This window comes from Grampus griseus (assembly GCF_964374135.1).
Source record: "Grampus griseus genome assembly, chromosome: 13".
Lineage (NCBI taxonomy): Eukaryota > Metazoa > Chordata > Mammalia > Artiodactyla > Delphinidae > Grampus > Grampus griseus.
In genome coordinates, this window is record NC_139007.1 from 13947226 (window position 1) to 13973602 (window position 26377).

Below are 26377 nucleotides of genomic sequence, written 5' to 3' on the forward strand. Positions count from 1 at the left end.
CCATGGTTTGACTCAATACTTCCTGAACACTTATTTTGCACCGTTTAACACTTTTAACACCCCATAAAGTAAGTACTGTTTTTATTCTCATTTATAGATGGGAACTCTAAGATATGCAGAGTATAGGCTAAGTAATCTGTCCATGGTCATATAGCCAGTAAGAAACAAAGAAAGGATTTGAACCTAGGCAGCATGGTTTCAGTTTACAAGCTTAACCATTATATTATATTGCCTTTGACATGAAGCACAATCTTTCTTTTGCACAAAGGAGACTCACTGACCCAAGACTGACTGCCTATGACAGACATACATGATCTATACGCAAGGCTTACAAGGCCTGTTTGTATTCATCCAATTTCAATTCACCTGGCATTTATGGAAAACCTACTGCACTTGAGGCACGACACTACGTGATTCCACAGTGACTATCTCATTCAACCCTAACAGCTTTGTCAAACAGATATTATCTCTATTTTAATGATGAGAAACAGAGGCAGAAGTTAAATGACCTTACTGGGTTCACACAATTAGTGACAAATGGGGCTGAGATGTAAACCCAGGCCTCCTGATTCTAAGTCCTGTGCTTTCAGTAGCTTTGTAAATGTCATTTTTAAAAGTGTACAAGTCAGTGGTTTTTAGTATAGTTACAAGGATGTACAACCATCGCCAATAATTCCAGAACCTTTTCATTATCCCCCCAGAAGAAACTCAGTTCCCAGTAAGTCACTTCCCACTCTCCCCTCCCCCTACCTACTGGCCTCCATGAATCTACTTTCTGCCATGATGAATTTGCCAATTTTGGACATTATCTATGCAGGTAATCATATAATAAGTGGCTTTTGTGACTGCCTTCTTTTACTTAGCATGTTCTCAAAGTTCATCCTTGTGGTATGAATATACATAGGTATGTTCATCCTATCTGTCAGTACTTCATTCTTTTTTACCTCTGAATAATATTCCACTGTGATGTACTACATTTTGTTTATCCATTCATCAGTGAATGGACATCTGGACTGTTTCCACTTTTGGGAAAATAAAAAATACTGCTGTAAACATTCATGCACAAGTTTTTGGGTGAATACGTTTTCAATTCTCTTGGGTATATACCTAGGAGTAGAATTGCTGGTTCATTTGGTAACTGTTTAACTTTTTGAGGAGTTTCCAAACTGTTCTCCAAAGATGCTGCACCATTTTCTCACCAGCAATAAGTGAAGGCTTCCATTTCTCCATGTCCTCTCCAACACACTTATTTTCCATTTTTTTAAAACAACAGTCATCGTAATGAGTGTAAAGTGTTGTCTCTTTATGGGTTGGATTTGCATTTCCCTAATGACTAATAATTTTCAGCATCCTTTCATTTGTATGTTGACTATTGCTATATGTTTCTGGAGAAAAGCCTATTCAAATCCTTTGCCCATTTAAAATTTTTAATTGTTTATTGTTGGATTGTAAGAGTTCCTTATATGTTCTGGATACTAGGCCCTTATCAGATTTTGCAAGTATTTTCCCCCATTCTGCGGACTGTCCCTTTACTTTCTTGAAGTTTTTAATCTGATGTCCAATTTATCTATTTTTTATTTGGTTGCTTGCGTTTTTGGTGTCACACCTAAGAAACCACTGCCTAATTCAAGGTCATGAAGTTCTAAAACTGGGCTTTCGCTTTCTTCTCTCTCACAAGGGAGAGATATATAATCCCAAGTTCCCTTTGCAGTTTTAAAAGAGCCTGACCCTCTATTTGGCATTGGAAAAACAGGCTTATTTTTACCGAGACATAGGAACATTAGATTAAAATAATTACAGAATTCACAAATTTTCTCCCAAATTAATTTATGAAAAGTGACATTAAATAAATTGTGCCTATTTATTATTATCTTAATCATTATAATTATTGCAAGATATTTATATCAATGTTCTGAAAAAAACAATAGAAAATAATAATGGAAGTTTAGAACTCACGATTAAGAGAGAAGCGTTCAAAGAAGAGAGACGTTAGCATAGGTGACAGCTAAATGTTGAGATGGCCTCCCTGTGACTGCTGGGATTGGCAACCTGAGGGACAATATTTGTACCTCTAGCTAAGAGTAACGTCTCCTAAAATTTGGGGACAGGGAAAAAAATGGTTTCATAACCTTGTTTCAAACTCCTTAATTATGTAAATGTACATTCAAGACTTTATGAAACAGTTCACCTACCGTTGGGCCAATGTATCTTGACTTTATTTCACGCTATCTTTTCACAGAACGTAAAAGTGAGAATTTCAGAATCACTTGCTTCTCAAAGCCCACTCTTTTCTTTTTTTTAATTTTTATTTTATATTGGAGTAGAGTTGATTAACAATGATGTGTTAGTTACAGGTATACAGCAAAGTGATTCAGTATTGGATACCATACAAGTATCCATTCTTTTGCCAATTCTTTTCCCATTTAGATTATTACAGAATATTGAGCCAAGCTCCCTGTGTTATACAGTAGGTCCTTGTTGGTTATCATTTTATTTTTTTTTATTATTTATTTTTTTGTTGAGATTTTTTTTTTTATTTACTTTGTATTTGGCTGCATTGGGTCTTCGTTGCTGCGTGCAGGCTTTCTTTACTTGTGGCGAGCGGGGGCTAACTCTTTGTTGAGGTGCATGGGCTTCTCATTGCGGTGGCTTCTCTTATTGAGGAGCACAGGCTCTAGGCGTGTGGGCTTCAGTAGTTGTGGCATGTGGGCTCAGAAGTTGTGGCTCGCGGGCCCTAGAGCGCAGGCTCAGTAGTTGTAGTGCACGGGCTTAGTTGCTCCGCAGCATGTGGGATCTTCCTGGACTCGGGCTCGAACCCGTGTCCCCTGCATTGGCAGGTGGATTCTTAACCATTGCACCACCAGGGAGCCCTGGTTATCTATTTTAAATAGTGTGTACATGTCAATCCCAAACTCCCAATCTATCCGTCCCCCACTCACCCCTTTCCCCCTGGTAACCCTAAGGTCGTCAAAGCCCACTCTTCTTCCACCACGATCCATGGGCCAGCCTCAGGGAGAATTTTAGGACTACCACTTATGACTGGACAAGCAGTGCATTGCTCAGGAACCGGGCATTTGACTCAAAGTCACTGTAGATTCATAGCAGGTTAGCAGACAGGTATTTTGGAGAACACATATTTTTCTAACTTGAATACATCCACCAAAGGGGTAGGCAGTGTGGCAGTGGATGGGATTCCCAGACCTTCTATGTATTTGCAGGCAGTGTATCTATACCCTTGGCAGTGTACCCTGCAGGTCTTCAAGTTCTCGGGAACCAATGTGGGCCTTCTGGCTATCTTGGTAGCTGTCTGCTCTATAGTATTCCCTTGCTTTGTCAGTGTGGCAGTGATAATACCCATAAGCTTTAAGAGACATATACCAATGGCCTACAGACCACTGATCTTCGTGTGTCTGAATTAAAAGTAATGGCTCAGTGGTCACTGTAAATAATAATGATTTAAAACACACTGATTCCCCAATATAAAAATAGAAAAATATCACAATTTACAGACGAAATTCAAATGACATTCAACTATGAAAAGCTCAATTTTACTAGTAATAAAATAAATTGAAAATTAAAACAGTAAGGCATTATTTTTCATTTACAAGACTGACCAAAATAAGGGTGCTGACAAAGGCAGGAAGAGTTGGCATTCATATGCTGTTGATGGAAGTGGAGGGGCATCACTTTTTTGGGCAATACTTAAAACATCAAATGTACGTTCCCTTTGATTCAGACATACCACTTTTAGGAAATTATTTAATTGAGTAGAAAGATGTAAGTAGACAAAGCTTTGTGTATAAGAATGTTTACTGCAGTACCGTTGGCAGCATTGCAATATCAGAGATAATCTTTATCTCCAAATACAATTTATTGGTTGAATTAAATTCAAAATTGAATGTATAGTATTTAAAAATGATACGCGCATATATACATGTGTGCATACAAGTGCACGTATATGCACATATACACGCATATATACATAGTAAAGTAGAGAAAATGGTGGGCAGTGATTACTTCTGGGAGATAGGAATGGGGGAAAGAAGGATTCTGACTTTCACTTTATATACCATTGTAATGTCTGATGTTTTAAAAAAAAAATCACCTCGGGCTTCCCTGGTGGCGCAGTGGTTGAGAGTCCGCCTGCCGATGCAGGGGACACGGGTTCGTGCCCCTGTCCGGGAAGATCCCACATGCCGCGGAGCGGCTGGGCCCGTAAGCCATGGCCGCTGAGCCTGCGCATCCGGAGCCTGCGCTCCGCAACGGGGGAGGCCACAGCAGTGACAGGTCCATGTACTGCAAAAAAAAAAAAAAAAAACAACAACAAGAATCACCTGTAGCACTTTTGTAACTTTTTAAAAAGTAAACCTATTAAGTTTATATTCCACTTCTGAACTGGAAGCTAGCCAGCAATGTACTTCAACTGTGTACTTACTGCACATTGAAAATATTTTTGTAAAGTGTTCACAGGATACCAGCTATTTTTCTTTGGGGCAAAAGTGGTTTTTGGCATATCTAACACCCGTGAGTTAAGGTACATTTCATAATCAGAAGCCAAAGAAACTATAAACGAGATTATTCTGTATATAACATGGTTGATATCTGCAGTAGCTTAAGGACAAACTTGGGACACTGACACAGGTTTAAGTTCTGAGCCCCAAAATATACACTGGAGGAGGGAACTTGTTTTTGTTGATAACAAGAGAAATGCATGGAAGCCCCGAGAAACAACAGCCTTTTTGCAAGAGTCCCTGAGCAGCACAGGCAGTTATTAGTCTCCATTTTAAAAGATTCAAATCTTCATCTAGGAGGAATCTGCAGATTTCAGCTTTTCTGGGGTGTTCATGCAGTTACCCAACTTCTTCAGGAATGCAAACAGACAAACAAAATTACATTTAAAAAACAGCCCCTATGCTCCACTGTCCTTCCAGAAACAGAAGGACACTGCCATGATGGTAGTAGGAGGTGAGGCCTCTGGGAAGAGCTTAAGTCATGAGGCTGGAGCCTCATGAATGGCATTAGTGCTCTTATAAAAGACAGAGATCCCCAGACCCTTCCCCGATGTGAGGACACAGGGAGAAGTCTGAGACCTGAAGAGGGTCCTCACCTGACTATGTTGACGCCTGATCTCAAGACTCCCAGCCTCCAGAACCGTGAGCAAGAAATTTCTGCTGTTTATAAGATGCCCAGCCTGGTGTTATAGCAGCCCAAACAGACTTAAGGAACACTATTCACGAGACCAGGTTCAAGTCCCCATTTTTCTCTTTCCTGTGGGCCTGAAGTAAGTCACATACTCTCCTATTTCTTTCTGACAATACCTAGGCCAAGTCCTTTCCTATGTTGACACAAGGCTGAAATGTGGTCACATGGGTATAAAGTGCTCTCAAAACTGTGAAGTCCTCAACCAATGGGAAAATATTTTAATATGAATGTGTAACTTCGTATTATTTTGAAGGTGGGAACATTTTCAAGGATGAGTCCAAGTTTATGGTTTTTCACTGTTCCGGTTTAGCAGAATGCTACCCTATTGATGAGGACTTCAATAAAATAGTGTTGTATTAAGTTTTATTATATGGTGACCACTGTGGGCCACTTCTGGTATAAAGGATATTAGACGTAATTCTTCTATGCTGGCACTCATAGATGATTTTATTAAAATAACATTTTTAAAGGGCAGAAAATTAAGAAACAGTCCTATTTGACTTATTCGAGAAACCATCACAGAACAGACTGTAGAAATTCTTTACATCTTCTGCAACAAAAAAATGAAACACTGCCTAAATTTAGCAAAGACACTACTAAGAGGCAGGTATTTTGCAGGCAGGAAAACCTTTTATTTTAAACCACAAATAGTCAGCAGGTGGCCACAACTATCCACGTTTCATTAAAATCACATAAAACCTAGGTACAAAAGCACCACTGATTATTGCTCTAGAAAAACTGCATGAAAAAATTCAAATACACACAGTAAAAACACCACAGTATGCACAGGACTAAATTTTTAAAGCAAGTGCATGGAATGCTGAATCAATTTTACAGACAGCTTCCAATATTAAATTGGTATTTCTTTTACTCAAGGATGACGGAAATTTCCAAAAAGCATGACTACAAGAAGGTAAAATGTCCATCCTTATATATTTTTGTATGCCAACTAGTAGAGTCCTAAAAAATTAGCATTTACAAAATACTCGGTAAAAATAACTTTTAAAAGTTGTCCCAAGAGGTACATAAAATCAACCCCAATTTTCATGACAATTCATTCTCCCTCGTTTACAGATTCAGTTTTCTGTGCCTGTGGAGAAAGAATGGAAGACAAAAAAGATAGAGTTACTATTAAAACAACTATAAGCCAAAGAAGATTCTACCCCACCGACACACACACTTCGGAACATCTGTTTTTTAGCAGCTCTACTGCAAAACCGACTTCAACTCTGGGTGTAATACAGACAAGGCAGGAAAATAGGACACAAACGCTTGGCTGCCTTTATTGCTTTCTGCTTTGCAAACGACCACGGAAGCTTTACCTGTGAGCTCCCTCGGTTCACGATAAAAAGAACACCACACTACTATCTGATGCTAGTCACTGCAAACGTGCGGAATTTTCTACTGTACCCTTAACTCTCACTGTTTCAATCTGCCCCTTTACTGACAGTGTGCTGGGTGGGGTACCTCTGGAGGCTGAGACATTAACAGTTGAGCGAGAGATGTGGATCTGCAATAACATTACAGGCAATAAAGAGAGACGTTATGAACATGCGGTCGCCGGCTGAAGGATCGAGCAATTGCTTTCAAGACACTGATTCAATCAGCGGGAGGTATTTCGGGAAAGTACCTCTTCTGCTTTAGTGTCACCGTTTTCAGATGGTGCAGTACCTTCCTTTCCAGCTTCTTGCTTTTCCTCCTTCTCCCCTTTCGCACCTTTGTTAACCTTTGTTGCCAGTTCTTTCTAACAGGGGATCAAAGCACAGGGAAACAGAGTGTGTTAGACACGGTGTGATGTTGTGCAAACTCAGCCAGCCTCCGTCCAAGCACAGGGGGAAACACGAGCAAGGCCAATGTGGTGGCTTTCAGGGGAAAATGGAAACCCGGTTCCCCTGAGCTTTGAGTGAGTTCCACTGAGGCTCCGTGAACATGTAACAGGCGGCTTAGAAAATCCACTGGACTTTGATTTCCCCTCGTGTGTGTCTTTGGAGAGCACCGTCTCTTGCTAAAGTGAGAAGTGGCTCTGCCACGGCGAAGTAGCAGCAGGGGGACGTGGTGAAGCCAGGGCAGACCCAGCAAGAGGAACACTGCGCGTGGGGACCTGGGGCTTAAGTGACAAGAAAGCTGAGAAAGCGCTTAAAAGGAAGGCCCAGAGGAAGAAAAATTCCTGATTTTAAGACCAAGCTGGGACTTCCCTGGCGGTCCAGTGGTTAAGACTCTGCGCTTCCACTGCAGGGGGCACGGGTTCGATCCCTGGTCGGGGAACTAAGATCCCACAAGCTGTGCGGCGCGGCCAAAAAGTAAAAAAAATAAAAAGAACCAAGCCACAGAAATGAGTTCCGCTTCCGAACTGCCTACTCATACCATGATAACATACACATCGTTTCAAAAAATTCACAGCAAGGGATGACGCTCTGGAGGGCAGGGTACAGAAAGGCCACTTGGGGGTAAATTCCTTAACAGTCCTGTGCTGCAGTTTCCTCATCTGCCAAACGGGATACGTGTATCTACCTCAGTGCGGCTGATGGGAGGATCTATGCATAGGATAAGCACCATGTAACTGTTTGACGGTATTAATTATCTGCTGGTATTGACTATTATAGGAATTATTATTAGTCCTCAGACTGACCTCCTCAGATCAGTTACGTGAAGTCAGAAGCCCCTCCCCACGCCTCCAGCTGTTGGCAGCAGTGTCGCCTGGGCCCAGGCTCACCCCTTCTGAGCCCCACCTGAACGGCGTGTTCTCGAGGCAGCTACCAAACCCCGCCTTGGACATGAGGCTTCTCACGCCAACATGCTCTGACCTCCTTCGCTTTACGGACCAAACGGAAAACACACTCCCAGTGAAACATAAAGTTGTGCTCTCTGCCTTCGGAGAAAGCCTGTCTGTAGCTGGCGGAAGTTTTCCAGTCTGTACGTTGAGCCTGGATCATAAAATGTCCTCGTGCCTCGGATGACTCTGGGATATGGGATTATAATTTATTCACTGCTGAAAAAGCCAAAGTGGGGCGGGGGACCACCTCTTACCTTAGCAGATGTTTTTCTTGGTTTAGGTTCAGGTTTTGGTGGAGCTGGTTTCTGCAAAGACAAATTAAGTTATACAAATACTGAAAAAAGACAACCCTCGGCGCCAAAAGGAACAGCGACAAGACTGCTAAAGACAGTCCATTTTGACTATGATGTTCATTTCAAAAAAATATGTCGTCCTATTTTCAGCATCAGGTAGCAGCAAAAAGACCTCCGCATTTCATAACTATTTTCATCCTGGGTTCTCAAGTGAATGGCAGGTGAGATCTGAAAGCCAACTCACTATTCCCCGGGCCAGGACAGCTCTCTGGGAACAGATTTAAGCTTCTGTGTCCCATGTCTCTGTACTTCCTTTTATCACAACACAGCAGCAAGAGGAACGACTCAGGCCCTTGGCCAAATGACTCGGTGAATTCAGGGACACCAGCCTCCCGAACAGTCTAGAAATCCTAGCACCATCACAGGCAAAAGCCCATTGGGAATAAGAGAGCTGCCCGTGAAGTGTTCCAAAGCCAGTTCCAAATCCTCCCACCTCCGATGCAGGTTTCAAGCGCTTGTTGAAGGCTGAGCTTCTTCCTACTTTCCTCTTCCAAGGCCAGCTCAAGGTGAGGAGACTCTCCTGCCCATCCAGACCCTGGGCTCATTTGTCCCTAGAGCTTGTTATTAAGAACACAATTATAATGATACAATGTCCACTGTTAGCTCCCGAAGTTCAAGATCTTTCACAGACCCTATTAGCCAAAGAGCCCAGCGGGCAACTCTTTTTCTCTTGCCTCGTGTGGCTCTCCCCACTCCTGGGAGCAGTGCCCACCTGTCCCGTGGCCCCAGGCCCCTTCACGCAGGGCTTCAGCCCAGCTGCTTCCTAGGGGTCTGAGATGGGCACATGGGGATACCACGGAAGTGTAAACCTATGGTTTTCTATAGCTACCTTAGGGCAAATATTTCTCTCGTTGAGTTAGGAAAAAATTACACTTCTTCCCTGGCACCAGGGAGAATGGTTTTTAAATAGAGAACACTGCCCAGAGTCCCTCTCTGCCCCCACGTGGAGAAAAAACCATGTTCCTCCCCAATACCTCCAGATGTTCAGGATCATACAGAACCTGGCCCTTTCCATCAAGGGCATAAACTGAAATTGTAGTCAGTTCAGTTCTGGAAGACTGACCATTGGACACGACCTCTCAAATAAAAAAAGAAAGTGGAGGGCTCCCCTGGTGGCGCAGTGGTTGAGAGTCCGCCTGCCGATGCAGAGGACACGGGTTCGTGACCCGGTCCGGGAAGATCCCACATGCCGCAGAGCGGCTGGGCCCGTGAGCCATGGCCGCTGAGCCTGCGCATCTGCTCCGCAACGGGAGAGGCCACAACAGTGAGAGGCCCGCGTACCGCAAAAAAAAAAAAAAGAAAGTGGAGCTTGAAAAGTAGGGACTATTTTCCTTAACATTCTGACCACTGTATATTTGTACCTTGCTCCCCACATCTATCAGCTTGCATGGCTCCTAAATTTTCAGGATTAAAAAAATTTTATTTTGGGCTTTGATATAGTGTATTAACATGCCCTTGTTTTCTCAATTTACAGCAAATGATGTCCTTTCATATTATTTTCTGTTAAGACAGACCTTTCCCCCAAACTCAGCATTCGTGTTTTGATGGGACAGGAAATGATGAGGTTTTGTAGTCTGTAATCCCACTGGCTTCCACGGAGGCTCTGCGTCAGCACCATGGGCAACGATGTCAGTGGAAGGTATTATATTGCTGGTCCCTGGTGTTCAGGAAACGCCTTATTTTAAAATTTGGCTTTTGACTTCCAAGATCTACCCCCTTGAAAGGCTAGATATCCATGGAATACAATGGCTTTCAGTATAATCTACAGTGAAATCTACAAAAGAGTTAAAACTTAACTTCTCAACCACAGTGAAAATTATACCACTGGACAAGCACACCACCTTTGAGGGGTTCTGGCAGAATCTGGATTAACTGGGTACACACACGACCACACCTCCCAGGTCTTAACCTTCCCGGTAACTCTGACATTGCTTCCTACGTTGGGACTCATGTGAAACACTGGCTCAGCCAACCCAAACCTGGCTATACTTCTGAACTTGTGAATGGTCCCAGTACCTGCTTCTTTTTTTTTTTTTATTTCAATGTGTGAAACAAGTTTAGCAAAAATATATTGAGAAGAAAAGCCAGTAACTGCTATATATACTTTTTAATTTGTGAAACAAGTTTAGCAAAAATATATTGAGAAGAAAAGCCAGAAACTAGTATTTTTTTTTAAATTCAGAAACAAGTTTCCAATATCCATTTCAGCTTGGATTCCCTACACTGTGCCAGGCACAGGTGTGGGCTGAGGAGGGAATCCATGCTTCCCTGAAGGTCACAGTAGCTTGCAGCTCCCGGCCTATCTAGTATCGGGATACGTGCCGTCAGCCAAGAGGTCAATGCCTTTCCCTCTGCGTGTCAGTGGGCAGTGCACATAAAGTAACCCAAGTCCTCCACCAGAGAGGCAGGCTGCCCTGTCTTGGCAGAAGGAGTACTGGTGCATGAGCAGGGCGGCAGGGATGAGTACTGGAGCCAGCCGGGAGCACAGCGTGGTGACAAGGGCTGAGGCACACTCCTGGCCAAGGCTCGCTCACACCAGCCGGTCCCAGCTTTAACGATCTTAACCCTTGTCCTTTCCCTGGGCCTGGCCCACAGAGGGAGACCCCAGGTGGCAGAGTGGAAATCATTACTGTTTCAGATTCTCTAGTTCTGAAGTGAGGCTAGAGCCTATGGATTCAGACAACCTTCAGAACGTCCTGACTAAGGTATGAGTCACAGAGGGAGAACTGGAATTCTTGACTCCTTTAGCAGATCAGGTGTAGAATGGGAGGCTAGGACTTTGCTAACCTAATTCTCCATCTCAGGGATCCAGTGATATCAAACAGCTTCCTGGGCTTTGAACGCTTGCTAAACGGGCTGGCCACTGTTTTTCACCAACGTGTCTGATCAAGTGAGCTGCTGGCAACACCGGTCAAAGTTGCTAGAAATTCTGACCCAGGTTATTTCTAAAAAGGAAATAAAAAAAGCTCAAGGGAAACACCACCTTCATCTTCCTTTTGCTGCTTTGCTCTGGACCGAGGGAACGTGTATTCATAAGAGCTAACAACAACGGGGTCCAAAGTACTCACCGCTGACAACCTGGCAGACCGTCTGGTGGGCTACAAAGGAAACGAAAACAAAAAAAAACATATGTTTTGGTGATTATACACAACCAAGTTGAGTTTTAAAAATTCATTCTTAATGTCTTACTTTGTTGAAAGAATAGAATGCAGGAGTCCCATTACCCTCCCCAGGTAAGCACAGTGAAACATACCCCCAAGTGCCCTGGGCACTGGAATATTCCAGAGGACGTGTTCCTAAAGAGGTGTAGGCTCACGGTTCAAAGAAATGGCCTTTTGCAGTAGAGGGTGGGGTGGACAAGGAAAAGGCAAAGAAGACACATTTAGGCTCCGACCCAAACTTTTGTGATAAAACTGGCAACAGGAGCACGGAGGTGCTATTTAAGAACCAGTCCAGTCTGACTCTTGCTCCTTACAAATGGAACTAAAGCTTATAAATTAATACTAAACGAGACTTATATAATTGTGCAGAAACCGAAATAGCAGGAGTCCCCTCCCTGGTTACTACATTAGAAAAGAGAATGACTCCAAATCTTAGGCAGTTAACAAGCAAGACTTCCTTTTACCTGTAACAAAATAAATACATTTATTTATCTACGAAATGCACACGTTGAAAGATGTAAATAATCATTTTAATAATCATCTTTTCATTTAGAAGTTTACAAATTTAGAGAAACTGGGTTGAGGTTGGTATTTTTCAAGGAAATCTTTTCTTCAAGGATGGTGCAAGTTAACAGCAAACGACATGGCAAAGAAAATTTCTAAGAGCAGAACCGTTCTAGGCATTTCAGAAACACGCGTATAGAATTGATATTCTACTTCCCACCAGCAAAAGATGGCTCCCCGAGGGATTTCACTTTCTAAAAGTACAACTGCCTTTCTTTAAAAGTGTTCCGGAAGCAAATACTCCACCCTCTCTGCCTGTTTTGTTCACTGCTCTATCTCCAATAGAATAGTGTACCACCTAACATACAGTGGATATGCAAGAATACTGGCTGAAAAAAATAAACTCAAGCTTTTCCCTAATTTGCTGCCTTAGGCAGGCTTCGCCTCATTACAAGAGCCGAAATGTCTCAAATAATCTTTTAAGGGGGTCAGCAGGAGCCTGGCCCAGGATTGCAAGGAATCATGGAATTCTCTTCTCAGTCTAGGTCAGCTGGTCAAGGCCAAAGTCAAAGAAATGTTTCTTGCCATCTCCACATCGAAGAACTTTCTCGCTGAAAATAGCTAGAGGAAGCTAAAGTCATCTTTCTTTAAACTACAGAAGGAAATGAAGGGCCAGAGCCTTCTGGAATAATTTTAACCTTGGGGTCGTGTGCAAAGCTGAGCTGGACTTCAGGCTGGTAGGCAGAACGTGCTGACTCGGGGAGACTGTGCAGGCTACGTGTCGGCTGTGACGCGTCACTGCAGGGGTAAGGGGTGCACAGTATGGGAGGCGGGGCCTGGACCAGATGCTCCATGGGAATCGCCACGGCGTCTACTGGATTATCATGGGATAATCGGAAGCAATAACCATGCTGGGAACCAGAACCCGAATCCTGTAGTGCCTTTCCCAGGCTGGTTCACTGCAGGTGCTGGGTATCCCCGAAGAAGAGGCAGCATTATCACTTAAACCGGGCAGCAAGTGGGTAACCTGTGCTTCTTCAGTATGCTTTCTGGGCGTGCTGGAGAGCATCCTCCAATTACCAACCAGAGCTCAGCTTAACGCTTCTGTGTGGCTTCAAGAACCGCCCACACCGCCTCAAGAGGAGAGTGCAGCCGGCAGAGGAGTGCTCAGAAAGACGCCCTCTGAGAGGAAAATCGGCGGCCTCTCTGCTAAAGGGGGTTGAACAGGTCTTGTCTGAATCCCCCCGCCCCCACTTGGTGTCGCCCTGCGTGTGCCCGGTTGGCCTTCCCTCCCCTGTCTCCTATCCGTACCCCATCTGCACAGAACCCCCTTCTCTTGCACTTCTGTAGCGGGAGCCCTCAGTAAAACGTGGAGGTGAATGGAGTGGTCAGACACGCCAGACATGCAAGTGTGAGCCTGCAGGCTGCAATGCCAAGGCCGCTCCTCACTTACCATCCAGTTTGGAGCCTGAAAAGCGGCCAACAGGTTAACCGTTACTTACAAGGGCTTCCCTGTCCACCAACGAGCTGTCCTGAATAAGATCTCATTGAAGCGAAGCCAAATCCTCTGAAAAATCCCCCGCCCCCAACCCCGGTCCCCATGCCCCATCCGCCACCCCCCTCCGCGGGATTTCCAGAGAGACTTCCAACCAAGCCCCGCTCTGCAAGGCCTGCAAGCTGTTCCGATCCAAAAGACTCGCCACCTTTTCATAATTCAGGTCGAGTACAAGAGTTCCAAAATAAAAAGCCTAGAAAATTAATGCAAAAACAGAGTTTGCCTTTCTAGGCTGTCTAAACCAAGCCGTCTCTAAAAACCACGTTTTACTGTAAAATGATTTTATGACTTCCTGCTAATATTTACCAGCTCTTCTTTCTATGCTAAAAAAAAAGAGACTTTTCTTAAACGTTCCTTTTCGGTAACCATCCTAAGAGATTTTCTTTTTCACTGCAGACACAGGAGGCTGAAACGATCCTTCACTCACAGTCAGCAGTACTGATTATGCACCAGGTGTATACACCTTCCTGGAACGTTTCATCAGCTTTCACAAGCCTTCAAATCTATAAATGATTGGACCATATATACCAGATATAAAATAGACCAGACTGCTCTCTTTCCCTCTTTCAAACACTAGAATTCAAAGTATTCATTTAAGACTCAGGTTGTGGGGCAGAACTACTATGAAAAAAAAGATAAGAATTTTTCCTGAGAAACAACAAGGATTTACCGTAGCGCACAGGGAACTATATTCAATATCTTGTAATAAACTACAATGGAAATGAATTTAAAGAAAAGAATACAGATATATACATATATGTGTATAACCGAATCACTTTGTATGCACCTGAAACTAACACAATACTGTAAATCAACTATACTTCAATTTAAAAAAAAAAGAGAGAGAATTTCTCTCCATCTGTTGACTGTGAGTCCTCAGGAAAAGTGGCCAAAAGAGCAGCTCTAAGGGAAAAGAGGAAGGTTTTTAGAATGACAGATCGCTAAAAGTTACAGAAACAATGTGAGGGTTTGTCACTGTGGTACACAGGTGCTGGGCACTATGGTATTATTCAGTAAGCATTTATTGATTACCTGGTAATTCCCCGGGCTGGAGAAAATTACAGTGAAGGCTACTATGAAAGACGTGAAGTCTTTCACTTTAATGTCCTGGTTGCAAAAGCAACATAGAAGTCTAATCTCAATATGACAAAATTCCCTGGGGGGCGGGGCTAGATGCAAGTAGAATCACTGGACTTTGCTGAATACTGCTTGAAACATATGGGCCATTCCATTGGAATTCAGAAGCATATTTATTTTTATGAGATTTCTTAATGCTTCTGATCTGCACCATGTACCAAGCAAAGCCCACAAGTCAAGTTGCTTTTAACTTTCAAAACCAAATGAAGAGCTAATTAGAATTTCCCTTCTTTGCAAAACTGGGAAGTGGGGCAAGATGTGTATCAGGGCTTTGGCTGGAGAATGAAGACAGAGAAAAGGCACTGGGTGATCAGATTTTTTTTTTTTGGCTGTGTCCTGCGGCACGCGGGATCTTACTTCCCTGACCAGGCATCGAACCCATGCCCCCTGCATCGGGAGTGCGGAGTCTTAACTACTGGAACGCCAGGGAAGTCCCATGATCAGATTTTTATGATGACCCCCAAAGGGGCTTGAGGATAGGGGATTTTGAGTCAGAAGACGCAGACGTCTTTCCTGATTCTGCAATTTACAAGTTGTGACACCTGGGGAAAATCACGTATTTCTCTGCGTACCTTGTTTGCTCTCTTCAGATGGGGATAATAACTCCCACGTGTTGACCAAAACAGCGCTTCTCTGACATAAATTACTCTCTCTCATTGCTTTCTTTTTCTTCATAGCAAATTTTCAGTCACTTTTTATTTACTGTCTCTTTCCCCCTACTACAATGGAAGCTCCATGAAGGCAGAGACTTTTGCTCCTTTTGCTCACTGTGGAATCTGTGCAGCCAGGTGCGTTCAAGCGCTCCCTACATTTTTTGTTTGCTTTGGTTGGAACGTCTCTCTGAAAATGCTGAAAGGCTCTCTGCCCTCATTCCAGGGTGATTTTAAGGATCAGATCAAACAATGGAGGTGAAAGGGCTTTGAAAGCTGCCCAGTGTAATGACTGTAGCATATTGTTTTGGTCATTTATCGTCCGGATACTATACTCTGCACTATGCCCTTCAAATATCATGGCGTGGAAGATGATTTTCAAAAGGGGATCCCCCTTTGTAACTGATATCTATTGGCTGTAGCCTAGGCTGTGCACACTCATGACTAGAAAATTCAGTCAATTCACTGGGGGAAAAAAAAATCAATCAATATACGGTCAGACAGTTCTTACCCCAAAGCACCACCAACTAACTGACCTTGTCCCTTTTCAAACAACTATGTTGGTGTCCTGAAGGCAAATCACAAGTTTTAATCTGGTGTTGGCTTAACGGACAGGAAAAGAGTCTTTTCTAGGAATGACTTTTATTAGCAATAAGGTAATACATGTGATCAGATAACATATTAGAAGTAATAATGTAAAAATATAAGTAATAAAAACTCTGGGGTATAAAAGAATATGCATAAGACAGGTGTGTAAGCAAAAATCTTTTACATATATTCCAACCAGCTTGATGGTTTTCAGTGTGGAAAGGAGGGAAAGGCTGTTTTCACTACCCAAGACCTGCTGTGTGTAATGGTTTCTAGGTTTTCTGACTGTCAAATCAACTTAAATAGCAGTCCCTGAGGAGAAACCCAAATGCATTTTGTGCCCAAATCTAAAAACATTAAGGGGGTATTACATTTAGCCAACTGTCCAAAATTGTATTTTGCCATTTTCAAGAAAATTCAAGCACTTGAACTTTGGTATGATAACATTTTTCGGTTGGTTCTAAGCATTTGTTTAGTGACCTGACTTTGGATCACCAACTTCACCTCCCAAACTCTATGTTAGACACTGAATACTGGGTAAATGGATGGTGGGGACTTGGCTATCGGCAGTTCTGTTTGTTTTGCTTTTAAATGATTTCTTTACAGATTCCGTTAAAGATTTTCCATTCAGCAGAACGAACTTCCTTGTACAAATCGTGTGTAGGGGTTTTGCTATCATGACAACCTCTGAATTATTAACACAGTATGAGTCACCTAATCAAAGAATCCGTAACTAGATATTGTTTTTGTCTCTCCCATGACCCCTTTTAGGTTATAAGTTCAAGGATTCCACACACTGTAAAGCTCTGTGCACAAGGGAATGGCTGTCATCACAATTACCATCTCACTGGCTGCTTTTTTAGCTCATCTCCTTTTAGAAGTTCATGATAGGACCACGGAAGGTCAAATGCAAGCATCTCTTCCTAGCTTTCTGGAGATTTCTGTATTTTATACAGAGCTTCTTTGACTTATTGTCTAACTATCCCAAACCCTAAGAATTTTCCTGATTAAAAAAAAAACTTTAATATTTTGACATTTTATGTATCCTTCATAGTTTTTGACTTTAGAGATGACTCCTTTTAGGCAAATATTCGGAACCCAAAAAGTAATCTATAGTTCACTCACCGGAGCAGAGAATTTATTAAATCAAGTCTTTCATTTCCTTGCTGTGAAAGGCCGACTTTGTTCTCCTTGATGAATTTACCTATTATCTCGCTCCTTGCCCAGAAGGAATTCTCAGTATCCCTTTTAACAGACAGCAGCACCAACAGGTAGAAACATAAACAACATAGCAAGTGGAAAATGCCTCATGAGTGCCCCTAACTGAAATCTATCCAGGCTAAGGGAGGCTACACAGCCACACTTTTATCTCTGGTTTATGTCATCTCAACAATCTGGTTTCGAAGAGTATTCATTCAGATGTAGACCATCATAATGATATTAAAAATTCCAGTTAATAATACAGGATTTCAAAGGTACACTTACCTCCTGTTTAGTTACTTTGGAGCCATCCTTGCCCTCTGGGTTTTCTGGAGACTAGAAAGAAAGAATTTCGGTGAATTGTATTTAAATTGGAAAATGCATATTAAAAGACCACATAAGCCAATGATATTCTGCAGGGAAAAGTAAGTTTGTAAGAGGATATGTTTCACACACACACACACACACACACACACACACACTGCATTTACCTGCATAACTGCTCTAAGATTATACCAGGAAGTACTGCAAGAACTGATCTGAGCCCCTGTTCCCAATGCACATTCACTCAAGGAATTTTCATTGACCTCTTGCTGCCGGGTAAAGAACAGCGACCCAGCAGTCAGCAGCAGGGGTGCCTGGGACCCAACACACGTTCCAGTCACTTTGTTTCCCTAAGGTGAGAGCAGGGAAAAACCTAAGCCCAGCGCAAAAGCGTACTTTCACCCCATACTCGCCTAGCTTTGATTTCTAGCCCATTTCTTGATACGACTTGATACATTTATCGGGAGTTCCTATTTTTCCATCGTCAGCTCCAGGCTCTCTCCCACACTCCCAGCCTCGGTAGGATGGCCCAGCGCCCGGCCACGCCAGCCGAGTTCTTTCCTGATTTTGATCCATCCCCCGCCCCCCGGGGGGGGGCACCCTCCCACTCTCACGACAGCTCAAACCTGACTCCCAACGGGGGAAATACACTTACATTTATGAGACACATCAATTATCCCAATATGTTTTTATTGGCTAAAGACAATAAATAAGATAAAAACTATTCAACTAATTAGAAAATTAAAACTATTTAACACAAGATAGGAACGGAGTTCCCAGGGTGAAAACATACAAAGAGCAAATGACATTTGGCACAAATGTTTGGCTTGGGAAAATAAAGCAGCTATGCGGTAACACCTCATCTGATAAAATGAGAAAAACATTCAAACCCCACTGTTTGCTGGGGTTGGTGACACTGTAAATTAATATAATATTTTCAGAGAACATCCTGGCAATATGAAAAAGACACTTAGGACAAATCATATAATGACCCAGTAATTCCAATTTTGGCACGAACACTCAAAGAAAGAGACTTTGTAAAAATACGTTTTGTTTGTACTGTTTCTAATATGAAATAACTAGAAACAACTCACATGATCAGTAAATAACAGAGAAATATTTAAATAAACGATATAATTACTAACGCAATGCGATTAAAAATAGTTAGGCTATGTGAATACATGGAAAGTCCACATGAAGTTAAGGCTAAATTTAAACACTTAGATTATAGGGAAATCCCTGGTGGTCCAGTGGTTAGGACTCTGTGCTTTCACTGCCAAGGGCCCGGGTTCGATCCCCGGTCAGGGAACTAAGATCCCACAAGTCGCACAGCACAGCCAAAGAAAATAAACACTTAGATTATAAAGTAATATGTAAAACATAGGTCAGAAGTAGATAAAGACTTTGAGAAAGACAAAAGCTTTTCTTCAAGACACAGTAAACCTTCTCTTCTTCCCTGGGGCTGCCTGTTACCCACTGTTACCCACCGTCTACCGATTCATCTCTCTTCAGAACCTCCCAGATCCATGGAGCTCTCTCCTGTTTCCCAAATCAACCAATTATTTTTCCCTCATCCATGGAATCTTCTCTATCATCAAGGAAAACAAAGCTTCTCTTTTCTTTCTTTTTTTTTTTTTTAAATTGTGTTAAATTTCTTGGTGCAAATTTCTATTTATTTATTTATTATTTTTTAGCCATGCTGCATGGCATGCAGGATCCTAGTTCCCTAACCAGGGATCAAACCCGTGCCCCCTGCAGTGGAAGCTCAGAGTCTTAACCACTGGACTGGTGGCGGGGGACGGGGTGGAGTCCCAGAACTTCTCTTTTCTGTCCCCACTCTCTTGCAAAGAATGTCTGGCTCACAGATCTCATGCTATATCAGCCAGCTGAGTTAGAGACAGAAAAATCTTAGAAAATCGAATCCCTAGGTGAGCCATTTGGCTTTGCTCATTTCCACGGTTACAAACTTGACCCTTCTGGCCACAAACCAGATCCTCTGTTGTCTAAAGTGCTGGGCTCTCATTCTCACTTATCAGGCCACTCAGTAGATCCAATCTGGGGTACCCTCCAGCTGTAACTGATAGGCTTTGAAAGAAGCACCACACAGCTACTACTGATGTTACCTGACATTAAAAGATTTGCTTAAACTGATGCTAGTGACATTACATTCAATATTCTTCTAGGCAGTGGATTTGTGACAGCAATATGACGGAAAGATCACTCTCTAAACACTGACCTAACAATGTTTGTATTGGATGCAAATTATTGAAAAAGAGAAACTTGGAAAGACCCCACCAAAAAAGCAGGTGTAACTGAAAATGTTAATACTTTCAGATGCATGAACGAATGAACCTAAGACTGGAGAGGGGAAGAGATACAACTCCAGCAAAGCTCAACCTCTCCATGAGAGCATTCTATGAACAAGCACATAGAAAACTGCAAGTCAGGAACGACCCAAGTGACCTTCACCCTGGGATCAGTGGGGTACGGTGGCACACATGCAGGTCAAGACACTGGCTTCAGTCGTGGCTCTCTACCTAGGAGACGTGTGATCTGGGGCAGTGAGTTCATCCCTGTGGTCAGTCTCTTCATCTGATAGATGATAATGACAGCTAACTCAGAGGGTCATGTTTATGTTCAAGCCAGATGTTGGGGAGAGCATTTCAGACTGAATCGCTATACAGATGTTGTACGACAAAATATGTAAGTCTCCTGAATTGTCAAGTATGATGTATCATATTGGACAGGGCCTTGAGGTTGAGCACATTTCCTTATAACCAGAGTCCCTGCAACCTTGTCGTCTGTTTTTGTTACACAGAGTAACAGGTACACGATTTCGGAAAGACCTACCGTTTCCGGCTGTCTTATCACACACTCTGTCCAGCGTTAACACTTAGCCATGAGGCTGGAGAGAGCAGGAGATCATGGTATGAAGGGATTAAAAGAGAAGCCCGAAGATTTTGTCCCAAGGGATCTTGAGGAATAAAAACAAAGAAAGGGGAGAAATGAGGCTTGGGGGTGTACATAGATGATCTCAGATGTACTTCAACCACCTTGTGGGCTGACGGGAAGGTAAGTGAGTTAGACGGGATGTGGGGAATTCCAAGGCAGAGGGGTCTTGCCCCACTCCCCCAGACAGGGCAGGCTTATGCTAATCCAGTTGGAACCCACAATGGTCAAAAGGGCAGAGAACCATGGTCTAACCAAAAGATCTCATTCACATATCTGAGGCTCCTTCAGCACCCAAGTAGATGGGGACCGAGCTGAGAGCCAGCAAGGGGTGGGGGACACACGTGGTGGCCTGATGGAAGGCAGAGCAGGGATTCTGGGGGAGTCAGAAGCACCACTGAGAGATGATCTGAGGGCAAGTTGGCAGGCAGATGGATCACTGAACACCTGGTGACCCAATGGAGACCCAAAGTCAGCCAAGAGCATGAAATTTGGCAAAAATCAACAGGTAGTTGACCTTTTTAAAATTACAAGTTCTGAAAATTAAAGTAGGCTCATTGAAATAAAAAACCTCAAAACATAAACTCTAGACCAGGGACAGTAGAAGAAATAATGAATTGTCACGGACTGCTGAGGAATTAGCCCAGAATGTAAGAAAGAGCAATAAAGAGATAATATGAAAGAGAGGTTAGGAGACATGGTGGCTAACTGCGAGGTTCCACCTGTATCTCATAGACATTCAGAAGCAGAGAACAGAGATACTAACAAAGGCATAATGGGTGAGAACTTTCCTAAACTGAAGTCATGAATCTCCAGATGGAAAACTCACACCAAGGAACAAACTGGAAACAAAACAAAGCAAACAAATACAATGAGACATAATAAAACTCCAGAAGGTCAAGGAAAATGAGAAAAATCTTTAAAAGTTATGAGAATTAAAAGATGAATAATTTTCAAAGAATTACTTCTCAAGCATCTATAAATTATAAGAAACTACAAAGCAATGTTCAAGGAGTTGAGGAAAACTGTCAGCCTAGAATCCTGTACCCAGCTGTCATTCTAGAGTGAAGGCAAAATCAAGACATGTCAGAATACAAATACTAAGAGAGTTTACTACCAACACAGCCTTTCTTTCAACAAGGATCCAGTACTAAATAATCAAATTCAGCGATAAGAAAAGTGAATTAAGATGGAAGGAAAATATGTAAGAAAAAATGTATAAACTATATTGGCAAATCTAATTATTACCTGTAGATATTAATATGTATTTTTTGTGTGTTTAAAAATATTTCAGTAGAAATCCTAGATTAGTGCTGCCCTATAGAATTATAACACGTAATTTTAGATTTTCTAACAGCCACATGAAGAAAGTGAAATTAATTGTAATAACAGATTTTATTTAACTGAACATATCTAAAGTTTTATCATTTCAACATGTTATCAATATCCAAATTATTAATGAGATATTTCACAAATTTTCCTGGTACTAAATCTTCAAAACCTGGCATGTATTTTTCACTTACAGCACACCTCCATTCAAATGTTAAGTTTTCACCAGGAGTACCTGACCCTCTAAATATGTTAGAGATCATAAAGTTTATAGTAGTTTCACATATCCAGGTTGTTGCAAACATATTTAAAATTTTCCATAATGGAATCTAATACCAGTTCTTAAATTGATTAAAACTAAAATTTTAAAAATTCAGCTCATTCTTTCTCATTGGCTAATAGACTCATGCAGTTAATGGCTGCCATATTGGATGGCACAATTCTAGACAATAACAACCGCAAAAGATGAGAGGAGGGGGAACAGATCATCCTCACCCCCAGCATGGGAGGGTCCTGGTTTTGTTCTGGAGAATGATACTGACACAGAGTCATTTTAGACTCTGTTAAAACAAAATTTAAAGACAGGCATTAAAAATTTTAAGAAAATAAGTAAGATCTATAAACTTAAAAATCAGGAGAAATGGAATAAGGCAAATTTTACAATCAAAGGCAGGGGAGAAAAAAGCAAACCAAAGGGAAACACATAATAAATAGAAACCACAAAATAAGTCATTAAAAAAGTCCAAATATATTAGTTATCATAATATACCTAAAGAAATTATATTAATTCATTATAATGTCAAGTAACAGAAGACATAGAACAATACAGGTATATGATTCCACTTTTACGAATTTTAAAACAAATCAATATTATGGATTTATATGTGACATATACATCATAAACATATAAAATCACGGACTGGAAGGATACACACCAAATTCATGATCATGCTTCTCTCCAGGGAGGCTGACAAGGGAAGGGAACCAAGGGGGTGTTCCGAAGTTGAACTTTATCTGTAACATTTTATTTTTAGAAAGATCTGAAGCAAATAGGATAAAAAAAAGTTCAAATGTGTGAATTCTGAGTGATGGGTGAATAGGTATGTTATATTATTTCCTGAATTTTTCTGTACTTGAAACCCCCTAAAAAGATTACCAATATTAAGGGGGTAGGGGAGTGGAAGCAAAGCCCATTTGGCAGTGCCACATCTACTCCCAACACAAATTCCACGACTATTAGTGCTTTCTGTATTCCTTTTTTTAAAACAGTTATTTTCTTTATTTATTTTTATTTTTATTATTTTTTTTGGCTAAGCCATGCGGCGTGCAGGATCTTAGTTCCCCAACCAGGGATCAAATCCATGCCCTCTGCAATGGAAGTGTGGAGTCTTAACCACTGGACCGCCAGGGAAGTCCCAGTGTTTTCTGTATTTCTTAAATGGCTTATAAGTCTGGCCCACACACTGCCTCTTCCTTTTCTGTTCAAGACATACAATTCATAGTCATTTCATTGTGCTGATATGAAGGAATCTGGAGCTGGGTAAAACAGGAAGCCAAGAGCATTACAAACGTGAATTCAGAACTGTCCCTCTTGGGTGAGTGTAGGATGAGAGACGGGCAGAGGGAGCCCGGCTTCCTTCAGCAGCCGACCAACTGCACTGTCTCCATTCTCCCATCTCACAAAGATGCCTGGGTCCTGCATCTGAAGACACAGAAATGCACTGAAGGGGACACAACAGTGTTTCCTTAAGATAACTGTAGCAGCAGCCCTTCTCAGGGAACCAAGAAAAGAAAATTGGAATTTTCATTCTGTAGACCATCCACAGGAATCAACAGGACAAATTACCAACTGTTGAGCTTCTCCTGCTTCTCCTTCCCCTGGTAACAGTGGTTACCACCTTACACAGGGGCTCTTGTGGGGGTCGTGAACCCAGTTTTCTCGCTCCAAACTCAGGAAGGTATCAGAGAAGATGAGAAAATCCTTATAGCCTTCAACAGTTGCTTGGGAACAGCAAGCACTACATGGCCTTAGCCTCCAAGTTTGTCACTACAGAGAAAAACATTGAGGGTGTGGCAGGAAGCTAGGAACAAAAGGCTAGTACCTCCTGGTGCCATATTTCTCAGCCACAGGAGAAAGAGCAGGGCTCAGGGTTCTCAGCAAAGAGTTCTGGACCTTGTATTAAAGTTCCAAATAGTCTTTACTGAAGTGTAGGCTCTCAGAGTTTTCCTTCTAAGATTTTAAGTGACAAGGGCTACTGCTTATAACTTAAGTGAATTTGTTGAGAGCCTAGAGTACCTATGAAATTCAAGTAACCATCTACCAGCAGCTATAGAACAAATCCAGTCTCAGCTCCTGGGTTATCCGTGCTGATGCACGAAAGCTGGGAGCAGACGTAACCCTGCAAACAAACCAACAACCACTTCTTTTCACCTGGGGAATGTATTACTTTGAGGGGACTTTTCTCTAACTTGCTGGTCAATATGTTTAAATTATGATTATTTTTCTTTACATTTTCTTTTAAAATCAATTTACATTTTCTGTTATAAACCTAAGGCTGGAGAAAAGAAGGCAGTCCACTAGTAAGCTGGTTAGAGGAGGAGAAACCATTCTAGGACAAAAATCCAAACAACCTACCCCGAGAAAGACTGAAATGTGTCCATAACTAACTCTTTACTTTTCTGCTAAAGTTAACACATAAACACAACTACTTGATTAATTCCCCTCCACAAATGGAGGCACTGTCCAGGAAATTCTTATGAAGTTTTCCAAATACCAGGTACTTCCCTTAAACTCAAATATTCACATATTTGAATTTGACATATGAAACAGACACTGAAAATTTTATTCAAAGCCACAAGGACCATTGTTTAACATCAGCATGGCTGCTTTTCATTCGTGCTGTAAGTATATGTTTGGGATCCTCCAATACTGCCTTGCTTTCTTTAAAATAACCCTTAAAAATCCAGCATTTAGGATTGAGAGATCACATGCAAAGGATTAATAATCAAACTGATATCAAATTTCATTCTTACCTCCTTCCTTGCTTGTGCCTATTAATTTCATCAACTTCTATAAACCCAAAGAGCTTATTAAGGCCATGAGGCTAGTATGTCTTCCCCACATAAAATTCTGTTGTTCAAGATAAAAGTAATTGAGTAAGAACTCTGCTTTAGAAGGCTTTGGCTGAAATGATGTAAACAGCAACTCTTCTTTTCTGAGAGATACTTTTAGGGAAACTATCTCACACTGTACTCCATTACAAAAGATAACTGGAGGCAAAGAAAAAGCCCTCTTCAAGTATGTTCAGTGAACTTTTCTTATATAAATACACATAATTTAATACACATAAATACACATAATTTAATACACATAAATACACATAATTTAATAATGGAAGTATTTCATTAATATGAAATAATTTAAAATATTTCACACATCTCTTTGGTCTGAGCTGCCTCTTTCATGACAGCTATCTCTTACTCCCTGTTGTGTGAATGGGATCGTGGGCGAAGGTCCCAGCTGAGGTTCGAAGCCTGACCCCAGTCTGGCTTGTATCTTATGTCCCTGGGCCTGAGTTTCTTCATGAGGAAAACGAATAGGATGGACCCGAAGCTCTCACTTGCCTGACTTTGTGAGATGCTCGTGTACATACTAACCACATTATGTAAGTGTCTAGGACAGAGATGCCAGGTATGGGAGTCCTAGAAAAGGACACGAGAACAGACCCAAAGGAACAACCATAATCTCAGTAAACATGGATTCTGTACTGCATTCATGTGCAAGACAATGATCTGAATGAGTTAATCTCCTCATTACAATCCTGTGAGGTTGGTAAACAGTATCATGTCTATTGTCTAAATGCGGAATTGAAGCCAGAGAGGTTAGGTAATCTTGCATCTTGCAAGATAACCTAGCATCTTGCCCAAGATGACCCAGCTGGTAATCTTGCTGGTCAGTGGAAGAGCTGTGATTCAGAGCCAGGGAGGCTGGCTCAGGTTCACGACTCATCCAGTACACCACTCTAAGTCGTTTCTGCTGGCTTTCCCAATTTCAAAACTGTGTGCAGATCTGGGATGCTAGGAGAGCAAAGCGCTTCCAGGGTGGGAAATATCTTAACCTGTAGACCCAGCTAAGCAACACATAATATGTAATGGAGTGTTTCCTACTCCCCCTCATTTGTGAGCCTCTTGGAATAGCAAGACACAATTTCTCATTAAAAATATTACATGTTGATTGCTTCCATGTCCTGGCTATTGTAAATAGCTCTGCAATGAACAGTGGGGTGCATGTATCTTTTCAAATTACGATTTTCTCTGGGTATATGCCCAGGAGTGGGATTGCTGGATCATATGGTAGGTCTACTTTTAGTTTTTTAAGGAACTAAATGTCCATCGACAGATGAATGGATAAAGAAGATGTGGTACGTAGGTACAATGGAATATTACTCAGCTATAAAAAAGAATGAAATAATGCCATTAGCAGCAACATGGATGGACCTAGAGATTATCATACTAAGTGAAGTAAGTCAGAGAAAGACAAATATCATGTGATATCACTTATAATGCGGAATCTAAAAAAATGATACAAATGAACTTATTTACAAAACAGAAACAGACTCATAAACTTAGAAAACAAACTTACGGTTACCAAA

General features: G+C 41.8%; 1 protein-coding gene across 7 annotated transcripts in view; it reads right to left on the reverse strand.

Annotated features, from left to right (window-relative positions):
• Positions 1-5798: 5798 nt before the first annotated feature.
• The window catches only part of HMGN3 (high mobility group nucleosomal binding domain 3), a 31561-nt gene continuing 10982 nt past the window's right edge, over positions 5799-26377 (reverse strand). Inside the window, exons 2-7 of one of the 7 annotated variants that reach the window (XM_082668877.1) lie at positions 17409-17459; positions 11397-11426; positions 8230-8280; positions 6833-6946; positions 6670-6712; positions 5799-6292 (exon numbers count right to left, since the gene is read on the reverse strand). In XM_082668877.1, coding sequence (XP_082525003.1) covers positions 6279-6292; positions 6670-6712; positions 6833-6946; positions 8230-8280; positions 11397-11426; positions 17409-17459 — 303 coding nt within the window. In that variant the 3' untranslated portion in view covers positions 5799-6278. The other 6 variants (XM_082668875.1, XM_082668874.1, XM_082668876.1 and 3 more) reach the window with 6 other exon arrangements.